The 12,760-nt window shown below is 50.3% G+C and overlaps 1 protein-coding gene across 1 annotated transcript in view; it reads left to right on the top strand.

Annotated features, from left to right (window-relative positions):
* Positions 1-1,320: 1,320 nt before the first annotated feature.
* Positions 1,321-12,760, top strand: part of fer1l4 (fer-1 like family member 4) — a 36,167-nt gene continuing 24,727 nt past the window's right edge. Inside the window, exons 1-13 of the mRNA XM_088607475.1 lie at positions 1,321-1,776; positions 3,462-3,517; positions 5,633-5,721; positions 6,214-6,313; positions 7,975-8,069; positions 8,198-8,239; positions 8,746-8,910; positions 9,124-9,184; positions 9,874-10,005; positions 10,495-10,557; positions 10,922-11,006; positions 11,505-11,667; positions 12,046-12,229. Coding sequence (XP_088463601.1) covers positions 1,698-1,776; positions 3,462-3,517; positions 5,633-5,721; positions 6,214-6,313; positions 7,975-8,069; positions 8,198-8,239; positions 8,746-8,910; positions 9,124-9,184; positions 9,874-10,005; positions 10,495-10,557; positions 10,922-11,006; positions 11,505-11,667; positions 12,046-12,229 — 1,314 coding nt within the window. The 5' untranslated portion in view covers positions 1,321-1,697. The remainder of the gene's footprint in view (positions 1,777-3,461; positions 3,518-5,632; positions 5,722-6,213; positions 6,314-7,974; positions 8,070-8,197; positions 8,240-8,745; positions 8,911-9,123; positions 9,185-9,873; positions 10,006-10,494; positions 10,558-10,921; positions 11,007-11,504; positions 11,668-12,045; positions 12,230-12,760) is intronic.

The raw sequence follows: 12,760 nt of genomic DNA, 5'->3' as shown, positions 1-12,760 counted from the left end.
ATGCATTTCTTGTGTGTGGAATGTGGCTGAAGGGTTGCTACTAGTTGGCCACTAGATGGGGCAAAAGTATTTGCGTTGGGAGTCCACAGACAGGGTAAGATATGTGCATTTGCTCAGCTCTGTAGTCTGCAATAATGGCATTTGTAAGAGCGGGGGATTAAGCGACTCCAATGCAGAGGTTTTGGGTTCCTACTGGTTTTTGAGGTTAATTTCAGTTAACATCTGACCCAAGACTTGTCCACTTAGTTTAAGTTGTTAAGGTCTGAGAGAATGAAGTTCCTAAGGACAGCAGTTCCCATATAGCACTGTCCCAGGTCACTGGCGATTCAAAAGGGAGGAGCGCCACCTACTGGTCCACTAACAAGTCGCTTACTTACAGCAGGAAAGAAAACCGGTTCAACTTGGAAATGTCCTTTCCCAGTACTGACCACGCCCAGCCATGCTCGAACCATAAGCTCCTCATGGTCTGCACCAAGGTCTCCTGACCTTCTGTTATAGATCTGGTCAAAACGGCATCTCAGGGAAAGGAGCTGTTTGAGCCCTGAAAAGAAGAAAATATAAAAAATTGTGCACAACACACTTGAGAAGCGCTGTTGCCAGCCTTGGCTGGGTTTGCAGGTTTAGTGCGATGCAGAACTCGTGAAGCTGAAAGTTCAGGAAAAATGGTGAGACTTGCTTGTATTCCGGTGATGGAGCAACATATCTGTTGATGTGTTTTAGTCAGTATCTGTATGTAACTCAAAATGCTGAGCACAGCAGGACAACCAGCAGATTTCGGCAGGTATTTCCCAAGTGAATGCAATTGAAAGTTACGGACTGTTAATTTCTACGAAGTCACACAAGGTAGGATGGCAGGCTATTAAAATCAGATTTTTTTTGTTCCCTGAGGGGGATTTGTTTTGTACAGGGAGAAATTGGTAAGGATCTACACTTCAACAGAGCTGCTGACTCATCAGGGTTTTTCCCACCCCCAGACTTCCTCTTAAGCAGGGACCTCTAACCCTGCTCCCGGAGAGCCCCATGTTGTTGGTCTTGTAGGTCACCTGTTACTAATGATACCTTATGATCTAGTTACTGATCAATTAAGCAAGCGATATATTCATGGGACAGAACTCAGCAGGTCTGCAGGGGCTGAAGGACACTCAGTCTACAGCTTGGGTCGATCTCCGGATAGCTTCATCTTATTAAATCTACCTGCTGAACTGGTCCCAGTGACAATGCTGTAAGGAAGTGGCCGATTTCATGGTGACCTATAAGAGCTGCCGTGTTGTGTGTGTGTGTGTGGGAGTGGGGCTGGACAGTGGGATCGCACCGATAGGCTGACAGCAGGCTCGACTTCGCCTGCCTGCCTGTTTGCTTGGTTTAGAGGTAATTGCCCAGGGCCTCCTGTGTATCCAGTGTGCGTCGGTGAAGCAGGGATCCGTTCGGTCTGTAGCAGCCAAACCTGCTGGGCGAGTCAGCGGTTGAATCTGTGTCTCCCTGTAGCAGGGGAGGGGGCAAGAGTGGAGAGGGAAGGTGTCACAGCTCCCTCAGTCACTCCTCTGCACTCTGCGGGGAGGCAGTGAGATCACTGCAGGATGGAGGTTACCTGAGAGTCAGATCGGAGCAGGAGACGGGGGAGTGAGAGAGAGAGAGAGAGAGATATATATATACAGTGAGCAACTGACCCCAGTTAGGGGCTGAGGAAAGTTTTCAAAATGTCCATCACTGTGAACTTGAAGAGGATCACCAACTTACCTGGGAAATATGACCGAAAAGTAGAGCTGTCGTTCAGAGGTGAGCATCCTGATTGATATTTCTGATATGTATAGATTTGTAATCTTTTTTTTTGTCATATGTATTCGAGGAATCGAGAGGAAAATGGGCCGAGTGAAACAGGGACTTGTATCTCCGTAAACATAGGAGAAGTTAAGTTATTTTTTCCTGGATTCATTTTTAAATTGCAATGGTCTCTGGTATCGGAGTAGTTTGACTGTGATTTAATTGATCTAAGATCTAAGAAATACAATCGGCAATAGATTGCAGATATGAATGGTGATGCTAATTTTCCATTTGTGACTAAATGAGATCACGAATGAGTATATGGGAGGTCTGCACGCTGTTCCGCTGAGCTCTGGTGTTCTGATAGTATTATTAAAGAGGGAGAGGGTTACGGTGTTATAGTTTATTTCTCACTATTATACTGTAACGCCAGAAGCCCCCTCTGTTGCCGTCAGAGCCCAGTTAGTGGTTGACCTCCGAGAGGTGGGAAGTTCCAGTGCTGGGCGCTGCTCTTCCCTGTGTGTCTGGACAAGTTTTCTGTCGAGGACCAGCGGCCCAAGGGTGGCTGAAGGCTGAGGTCACCCACAAACCAAGGGCTTGACGGCTTGTTTTCTTGGAAGGGCGATTCTGGCCTTGTGCTGAGGATCAAATGAGACAATTTAAAACACTCCTCTTTGGACGGGCTGTTGAATTTTAAACATTCGTGAGGGGTGCAGGGAACTCCAGTCCGCACGTAATTATCCAGCACAGGTGTAGTGCTAACATCCATTTGCTGTCTCTTAACAAGGCAGGGGTACCCTCGTATCTTTGCCTGTTTTTTCCCCACAATGCTCAGTTCACACTCCGGAATGTAATGATTCCTTTAAAGAAAAGCAACCTGCCATTGTAAATTCTCTTTTTTCTGGAGGATTAAGTTAACGCTTTCCCTTTGTGTCCGAAGAGCCTGCCTAGCCCTTAAGCTCTTTTACTTTCCACCTGGCTGTATTTATCTTCAGTACTCCTACCTCAGAGCTTAGGAACCATTGTCTCAGCGCAGTAAAGCCTGCTTTTCTCTGCCAGAGCCTTCGAAAAGCACAGGCTGAGTACTAGTACCACACAGCCGGTCCTTCGTAGCTGCTGCAATCTGAATTGGCTTATTTAGAGACTTCTTTTCATATTAACTTATTGGACACTTTTGTTGGAATTGACTTACAGAGAGTTTCTTTTTGTAACGCCTGACTTACGAAGAGGCCTTCCACACATGGACTATCAGTGACGCAGGGAATCGGTGGCTCGAACTGGGAACCAGTCTTTTACCACAACCACAGGTCGACATACAGTTTGGCAGACATCACGCCCAGATCTTTACTGGATTTGGGCTGAATGACACAAAAATCAAGACGAATCTTTGTACCAACTGAAGTTATAACTACTATTTTTCTTTTGGGGGTATTAAGCGATTTGTGAAAAGGCAGCCATCACTGGGCTAGGTTTACTTGGGGGACCCCTTCGCCCATAAATTAAAGGGCAAAAAAAAATGGGGATTCAAGTTTTTAACTTGCTGTTTAGGAGGAACAAACCCTGCAACTCTCAGCTCCCTTCCTCCAGGATGAGAAGAATTCGGGAGCTGCCCCAGTTTGCCCAGGGATGTGACTGTTCCAGATGGGAGCTCTTCCCTCTGGAGCCCTGAACTGATCTCCTTACTGCTTGCTTTCTTCCAGGCTTTACGCACAAAACCAGGATCCTGCAGTGCGAGAACGAGGCCGTGTTCAATGAGGTACAGTAGGACTGCAGGAGGTTCCTGTGCTTTCCAGTGTGTAGGAGCTCTCACAGGCTCATCAGGTTTATTATTTTCATTTTAAATTCATTGGAGCCTTGTTATCCTACTTGACATCTGCCTGGAGTTTAAGAGCCCTGGTCCAGGACAGCCGCCAATGATTCATTCATTGCTATTAATCAATACCTAGTTATTGATTAACGAAGCAAGTAATTTATTCAATCAAGGGATATCTGGTCCTTGAGGCTTGAGGAGTGTTCAGCTTTTTGCTCCAAATGGACTCCAAATCACCCGCTTGATTAATCACAACTAAATTGTTCAGTTCAACTAAATTGAATGTTTTTTCCCCCCTAGAACCTGCTGAGCTGGTGTTTTCTGTGTGTTGGTTGTTGAAGCATGCTGTTCTTAATCGGGGATTTGCAATTCTAGGGAATTTGCATACTTCGGGGGGGAGGACAACAGAATGTAGTGAGAAGGAGGATTCCTGAAGGCTGTGATGATCTAGTTGGTTTACGATGATGCAAACTGTCCGTTTGCATCTCTTATACAAACTATGCAAGGAGCAAGGAGATCCAAGAACTTAGGGGACCCCCAGGAGGACAAAGTGGACCAGGGCAACGAACCCCAGCATTTTGAATCCTTTGATACAATTAGTGCACCTTGATTCTACATCCATTTTCTAACCACTTCTTTCAATTCAGTGTCATGGGGGAGCTGGAGCCTGTGGCGGCAGGCAGGGGGGGGAAGGTGGGGTACACACCGGGCGGGGCGCCAGGCTGTGGCAGGGCACATACAGACACAGGCGCGCACACACTCACACCGGGGACATTTTCATAGGAGCCAATTTGCCCAGCAGACAACACGACTGTGGGAAGACACCGGGGAGAACGTGCAAACTCCACACAGACAGCTTCCCAGGTCTGAAATCGAACCCGGGGCCCCCCGCGCTGCGAGGCAGCAAAGCTGACCATTGCGCTGCGCTATTTTCTCCATCCCATTTAAGCGGGGCAGCAGCTCAATTTCTCTACACGCCGGTGTGAGTTCTCCAAAGTCCCCTGCTCATAAACTCTCAGGCTTTAAAGGTCCTCTCCTGGAGCTGAAGGGGTTAAGGCCAGCGGCGAGCGGGCGGGGCTGTTCCACCCCCCGGAGTGGATACAGTGTTTGTCTCGCTCAAAAGCTTTGCTCTCCAGCGGCGCCTGTGCCACCGGGGTGAGTCATTAGAGTCACAAGGCCAGACTGAGGCGGCCCCCTGCCATCCCCTCACTAGAGCAAACACTGCGTACTGTGACAGGCTCCCGCAAGGCCTCTGATTGCACTGTGTTAAACTCCAACAAACCGCTTCAGGAAGGCGGGGTGAATAAAGCGATAAATAATAATAATAATAATAATAATAATAATAATAATCCTTACACTTACAGTACAAAGCTCTATTCTGCACACTCCACTCAAAGCACTTTACAGGTAATGGGTAATGAAGACCACATCTTCAAGGAGGGCCCTCGGTCTGTGGCTGGTCCCTGCCAGTTCTCTCCTCTCCTCCGGGTCAAGATGAACGTTAGTGGTGTTTGGCCTGAGAGCCGGTCAGCAGCAGGCCCCCGCTGGAACACACGGAGCCCCCCCCACAGCAGCGTTAGCGTGCAGGGGAGGCCCCTCCCCCAGGAACAGTAAACGCCAGGGAAGATTACAGAGCATGCTTGTTGGATTCAAACCCGCCCCATTCACGGGGTTAAAAAAGGTCTACCTGTCGCCAGAGAGCAAGGATTTCCTGTGTCAAGGAGTACAACCTGTCCGCCTGTCTGTGTTTGTTTTAACTCAGACACTGTTCAGCCTTTTCTTTCCTTCCCCTTTCCTCGTCCTCTGTCTGCTGCTCCCTGTCTGTAACGTGGAAAAGCCATTTTTGATTGAGTCCGGCAAACTGATATTTCTCCCCTCTGTGGGTTCCATCTGTGTGTGTGGAGGGGAACGATAGAAGAAACGATCTCTCCTCTTTCATCCATTTCTGTTATTTTGTGTGCGAGAGAGTGTGGGTGGTCTGGGACAGCAGGACGGGCCGAGCTCGGTGCTACAGTACTGCCTGCACGACGAACGTTGACCCGCTGTCCTGTACTCCTACAGCACTTCCGCTGGCCTCATTACGGCAAGCTCATCAAAGACGAGATGCTGTCCGTCAGCGTGTACAACTGCAGCAAGGTCTTCAGCAACAGGTGGGCTCCCGGGCAGGGCATCCAGCTCCCAGTGTACTGCAGCTGGAGCCGGTCCAGGTGTTCCACGCTGCCGCTGTTGCGTATAAGCAGGGAGGGTGTTAGGGCGATGTCAAACCCCTAGCGTCCTGCAAATTGTCCAGCTCTCCCGCGTCGGGGCCCTTTGGTACGGCGAGTCTGTGTGCCGATTGCCTCCAAACCTGGAGCTGCTCGAGAGACGAGGCCCCGAATCCCAGGACTCCCTGCAGACGCGGCGCAGAGCAACACTTGAGCAGTATTGCCCCCAGATTTCTATAGCAGCCCCTTTCATATACTACATAGGTAGTAAGATTTGCATGTAAAAACTTGTAACTAACCTCTGCTTTGGACATGAGCATCAGCCAGGAGGAGGGAGTTTTGTGCACTGACCTCTTGGGAACAGGTCCCGCAGTGGAGTGTATAGTTGGAGTGTCCGGTCAAGGTGTCCAGTGTCTGACTGTCCTCACTGTCCCTCAGGCTGCTGGGGAAGCTGGTCATCAGTCTGCAGCACCTGGTGGCAGCTGGGAGGCTGCTGCTGCAGGAGCCCCTCACCGACAAGAGCCAGAGCCTGACCGACGTAAGCCTGACCCGCGCCCCCATCTCTTCCCATCACTGCAGAGGGAGGGTGTATTCCCAGTCACTGCAGAGAGCCGGTGTTTTCCCATCACTGCAGAGAGCTGGTGTATTCCCATCACTGCAGAGAGCTGGTGTATTCCCATCACTGCAGAGAGCCGGTCTATTCCCAGTCACTGCAGAGAGCGGGTGTATTCCCATCACTGCAGAGAGCCGGTCTATTCCCAGTCACTGCAGAGAGCGGGTGTATTCCCATCACTGCAGAGAGCTGGTGTATTCCCAGTGACTGGAGAGAGATGGGTTATTCCCAGTCACTGCAGAGAGCTGGTGTATTCCCAGTGACTGGAGAGAGATGGGTTATTCCCAGTCACTGCAGAGAGCTGGTGTATTCCCAGTGACTGGAGAGAGATGGGTTATTCCCAGTCACTGCAGAGAGCTGGTGTATTCCCAGTGACTGGAGAGAGATGGGTTATTCCCAGTCACTGCAGAGAGCTGGTGTATTCCCAGTGACTGGAGAGAGATGGGTTATTCCCAGTCACTGCAGAGAGCTGGTGTATTCCCAGTGACTGGAGAGAGCGGGTTTATTTTGGACCCCAGTTTTGAAGTTCAGTCAGGAGAGAGAGGGGATTCAACAGGTTTCCCCTCCATACCCCCCCCCAACACTCACACACACCCTCAAAAAACGGACAGTTATTATAATTGCATGCTTGTAGCTGAGAAAAAAAAACATTTCTGTGTTGGTGTAGCATGGAAACATAACCTGAGGGTATTTCTGCAGGAAAATATAGTTTACCTCTGTAAAGAGTACAATATGCTGTACCTGCCAGGTTTTGAATGCAGTCTGTTATCGGAAACGGTTGTAGTGCTGCCCTCACAATGGGAGTCAGACTGCATTCCTCAGGTATAGCTCACCTCCCTGAAAGCCTGCTCAGACCTCAGTGCCTGTCAGGTTATCTGTGAAGCAACAGGCAGATCTAATTGGAGATGTAGTTTCCAGATCTGTATACAAAAAATATAGTGTCCTTTTCACAGGAAGAACTGGAAATCACAGTAAACTGGATTGGCAACTATTTAAACATTCAGCTCTTCTTTCCTTCAGTTGTAACAGGCCAGTTCCGGTCCTGGAGGCCCAGACACCTGCTGGTTTCTGTTCCAGCCCAGCTCTGTTACACAGCTCAAAACTTGATTGAGTTAATTACAGGAGTCATTTGAACTGTTTGATTATTTTCAGCCTTTAATCTACGGCATTTCCCCAAGTAATATACATTTCCAAACCTTTTGATTTGGAAAAACAAAACTTACAAACGTTCCAATCAAGCAATGTACTAGTTCAATTAAGGCAATTAAGCTCAACCGGAACGAAAACCAGCTCAGCAATTAAGCTCAGCTGGAATAAATCAGTCTGATTTTATTGCAGTGTTTGAATTCTCCAAATTTGTCGCAGACAAAGGGGACAATTTAAAAAAATTAGTGAAAGAGCATTTAGATTTCAAAATCACAGGCTCTTCATTACACAAAGAGCGGTGAGGGTCTGGAGCAAACTACCCAGCCCCTGGTATGGGAGCTGCTTGTCCGGGAGCCTTCAAGAAATGGATGGGTGAGATTGTTGGATAGACGGGTGAGTGAGTGAGTGAATAAATGAATGACTCCTTTTCTTCGTCCCAGATCTACATTGAGCTGGATGTGCGGTATCACCCTGTGGAAGGTGCGGCAGGCAACTGGGCAGAAGACGACTTCCTGTTCTACGAGGAAGCTGACAAGTGAGTGGGAGACCCACACCCTTCTCCACCCCCATCAGCAGGGAGCACTGGGGTAACGCACCAAACCCACGCCCCCGTGCTCATTGTATTCCCTTCTGACTGAGCGTCCCTCTTTCCTTCCCACACAGCTCTGGACTCGTCATCAGAAACGTCGGCTTCTCCGAGCCTGGGTAAGCTGCTTCTTCACGAAACAATGTGTTGGAGATAGGGGAGGGGTTAGGGCTAGGGTCAGGATCAGGGTTTTACTTATTAATGTAAAGTCAGGATGCTCGCTGTAGTCTTTATGTCTGCCCGTTAATGTATTTCGTTTATAACATTTGAATAAATGCAACACCTATTCTGAACTGTGGATAGTTGTGTACGATATATAAAACAGTAATCTGGTGTTCCTCTCGAAGGGGGGCGAATGATCTCCATTGTCTCTCAGGGAAGAGAGGCTCTGATGTTGAAAAACGAAGCATCAGACCTTCCTGTTCCCGCAGCTGTGTTTTCAGAGGCTCTTGCCTCTGGACGGATAATCTTGCAGGAGTCTGGAAGCTTGAGGTCGGGCTTTTGGAAAACGAGCTCTCAGGCTCCGCAGGGGCGGTGAGGGTAACGGTCCGGTAGAGGAGAGGAGGGGGGGGGGCAGTCTTGGCTCCGGCCCCCCCGGTGACCCCCGGGCCTCCGGTGTTCCCAGGACCAGGCAGGCGATCCGGCCGGAGCGGCTCGACCGCGAGACGCGGAAGCTGGGCCGGAGCCTGGTGAAGACCGGCGAGGAGGACGACGAGGACGAGGACGACGACGACGACTACGACACGGCGGACCTCGAGTGCGCCAACATGACCTTCACCGCCATCCTCAGGTCTGTCCCGACGCTTCCGGTCTGCTTGTCCCCCCCAGTGAGGGTTATTCACCTCTTCCTCTCCTTACAAACACGCCTCTCGATGGGGAGCTCCAGCCGCTGGGGAAGCCCATGCTGAAGCGACAAGCCGCAATGCCCGGAAGCCCCTTTAGGGGGAGCTGGCTTGTTGTCTGTGGGTTTCTAATCGGCGCGCTTGTTTGCTCTTCCTCACAGCCGCTGCAGGTTCCTCTCCAGGCACGAGCTGGCCACGGTTCCCAGAGTGCAGAGCTTCCAGGTACAGCGCTCACCGCGCACACCAGGCCAGCTCCGGGTACAGCAGAGAACAGCCCGGGCATGTCCCAAGGTTTAGGCATTTAGAAACAAACTGCCATTAAAAATCAAGGCTTCCCGGACCCCCTCCAGGAGGGCCACAGTCCTGTATGTTTTCAGAAGAATTTCTCAGCTTTTCAGGTGCTGCTGGTTTAAATAGGCATAGAAACCTGCTGGTCTGTGGCCCTCCAGGGCTGGACAGGGAACCCCTCACTGCAACATGGAGATCTTCAGGTGGATGGATGTCTCCCAGCATGCAGGGAGATGGAAAAGCATTCCAGTTACAACACGCGTGAAAGACTGTGATGGGTGGTTCTTGATTGTCCTTGGTTGATTAGTAGATTGATTGATGTTGGGGTTCAATGGTGGAAAGAAGGTGGAGTATCTCTGTCACTTTGAGCTTGACCCCAGTAACATCTAGAAATGGGTTTGAGGTCCAGGGTCTCAGTCTTGGCCTTGTCCCAAGGAGGACAGGATAGTGCCCTGGCCTCTAGAAGTCCTTAGCTTATAAAACCTTAGCACTGATGTGAATGGGGTCTTGCCCTGACCCCATCAACACTGAGGAGCCAGCGTAGGAGCAGGAATGAGAACACGGCACGGACTTACCTGCTGCCCGATGGCGTCCTGTCTCCTCCCCCCGCCCCTGTCCCGCAGGTGAACGTCAACGTCATCGAGGCGCAGAAGCTGGTGGGAGTCAATATCAACCCGGCCGTGTACGTGAGGGTGGGGGAGGAGAAGAAGCACACGGCCACCCAGAAGTCCACCAACTGCCCCTTCTACAATGAGGTGAGCTGCCCGCAGCACACTGGCAGTGACGGGCAGAGCATGTGCCATCACTCTGACCCACTCCCACTCAGGACAGCTCTCTGGCATTCCTGAGAGCACAGTGTTGGTTACAGTGTCGCGGTGAGGTGGGCATTACAAGACAAAAACATTGGACGCAACACGAGCTTCAACACTGAAGTAAAGCACACCGGTGGGGATGAAGACGCCTTCCCAGTCCAGCTTTCTCTTCACTGTCTCTCGGGGCTACTGAAGCAGAGACTTCGATAGGGAATTAGGGGACCTTGAAGTTGTTCATCAGTTATCACAGCCTTAAGGGATGCTAACCTGTTTGTAGGCTATTATAGAGCCGCATATTGTATTTCCTGTATTCTCAACTGCTGTTAACTGCTCCACAAGGGTAACCAAATTCCAATTAATGCCGTTGCAATTCCTCTGCTGTTATGCTAGAAGGTGTTATGACTCTTTTTTCCCTCTCTTTGTTATTTCCAGAATTTTATGTTTGAGTTCCAGGAGACCCAGGAGGTTCTCTTTGACAAAGTTATTGAGATTTCAGTAAGTGTCCTGGTGTTTGAATTCTCCTCTCCTCCAGTGCCGGAGTATACAGGGAAAAGACTGCCATCACATTGCCTTTTCTCTTTGAGGTAGCAAAAGCCTCAAAGGACTTTCCAACACATTCCCAGCTTTTTCCTCTTGCCCTGCAGTTAATATTGGTTTGTTCAGGGACGTTGATGTGGGATGGTCATTTGTGGGCTTTCAAAATAGATGAGATTTTGACTTTGAGCTGTTTAGAGCCCAGCAAACCCACACAGGCTGTCCCAAATATCTTTCCCAGAACACCTCTATGCGTTAACGGTGCAGATACCTGCCTGCAGAATGGAACGTTCCTGGGATGCACACCTTTCTTCAACTCTTCCAGGTGGTTCACAAAAAGACCTTGGCGTTCCTGATGACCCGGATCGGAACCTTCAAGATTGACATCAGCACAGTTTACAACCAGCCAGGTAAACGTGAGCAGATCTTGCAGTGAGGGCTCCCCATTGCCCTTATGGCCTTTGCCCCTGTGGTCAGTCATGCAGCTGGGGCTGAAGGAGCTTGTGAGCTTCATTGCAACCCATTTCTAAATTGCAATTAAAACAATTGCTCAGTTAACTATTTAAATTAGCCTTATCTTAGCCAGATCTTAATCAGCTTAATCAGATGCAGGATGATGTTCAGAATTCTGATGCTGTAGATCACAGCTGAGTCCCACACTGCAATCGGTGTATAAGCTCTGTTAGTGGTTTGTTTGCCTTTTTCTGTGGAATTTAAGCAATTCAGCAGAGTTCTACGGTACGTTGATAAGTGATCTAGACACTGTCTTGTGAATTTGCACAAAAGCAGCAATGAGAACTGCAGAATGATCATGACCTGTTAATGCTGGTGAGAGGTTAGAAAACAGAAATCACCTGCATACAGGTCCTAACGCAACAGTGTGTGTGTGTGTGCCTCTCCCGGCTCAGACCACAGGTTCTACCAGAAGTGGGCCCCCATCACGGACCCGAAAGACACGCGGACAGGGATCAAAGGTTACGTGAAGTGCACAATCAGCGTGGTGGCCAAGGGGGACTCCATGGGCATACCCAGCATCCCCACCGCGGGCAGCCAGAACGAAGACATTGAGAAGTGAGTGGCCCGCAGACCTGCAAGAGCACCATGGGGCCGGCCACCGCAGAGCGCAGGAGAGCGGTCCGAAGAGAGGTGGAAAATACCATGCTCAGCTGGAAAAAAAACAGAACCATTGTTTTTTCACTGGTGAATCAATCAATAATCAATTGGTCGTTAATTCCACTGCCTTTTTTAAATAATCCTCAAATTGTAAGGGATTCATCGATAATTGGCTCAGATATGCAGGGGACGGGTTGTTCTGAAAACCTCGGGAGTGGCTGGGAGGGTCTGATGACTGCGCAGTATTCTGGTCTCGCCAGTTTCCTCTTTCAGGCAGCCGGTGCCCCTTCCCAGACTCCCCTGCCTGATTCCAGTGCCCTCTCGCTCCCTCTGCAGGAACCTCCTCCTGCCCAAGAGGATGCCGGCGGAGCGGCCCTGGGCCAAGTTCGTGGTGAAGGTCTACAAGGCGGAGGGGCTGCCCAGCATGAACTCCGGCTTCATGGGCAGCTTCTCCAAGATGATGGGCGAGAAGAAGGTCTTCATCGACCCCTACGTGCAGGTCACGTTCGCCGGCCAGCAGGTACGCCGTGGCGCCGTGACGCGTCTCTTCGACAGCCGGGGCCTGGAGCTCGTCGGCCGAGCGGGGAGCTGGTCAACACCGCCAGGTCTCGCGCCCGTCCCCAGGACGGTTTTCCCCTTGTTCGTGTATACGAATTCACGGTCAGGATGTCAGTGTACCGTACGAACAGGGCCATTTCCCGCATCTCTTCATGTGAGTTACTTGTGGCGGGATCAGAGACCAAAACTGCAAACAGCAATGGATGCTTCAGCCCGTCCCTCATAACTGGGCATGAAGAAAGACGTAACAAGACCAAAACCAGCTTCCAGTTCCACCCTGGTCTGGTGAGAATTGGTAGAAGAGAGAATCCCGGTGCTCATACCGTGTGGAGGAATGCGACCTGGCTCAGTTTCAGAAAATATTGTCCTGCGTTCAAACGGACAGGCCAGGTCAGTGCTCAGGGCTCTGGACTCCCAACTTGAAGGCTTCGTCTGACCAACTCTTAAACCAGGATGAGCTCTGGCTTCTTGGGCTCGTTGAGCTAAGCAGCCA

The sequence above is a fragment of the Lepisosteus platostomus genome, chromosome 15 (assembly GCF_059453375.1).
Source record: "Lepisosteus platostomus isolate fLepPlt1 chromosome 15, fLepPlt1.hap1, whole genome shotgun sequence".
Taxonomy (NCBI): Eukaryota; Metazoa; Chordata; class Actinopteri; order Semionotiformes; family Lepisosteidae; genus Lepisosteus; species Lepisosteus platostomus.
This window is presented reverse-complemented; position numbering and strand designations above follow the sequence as displayed.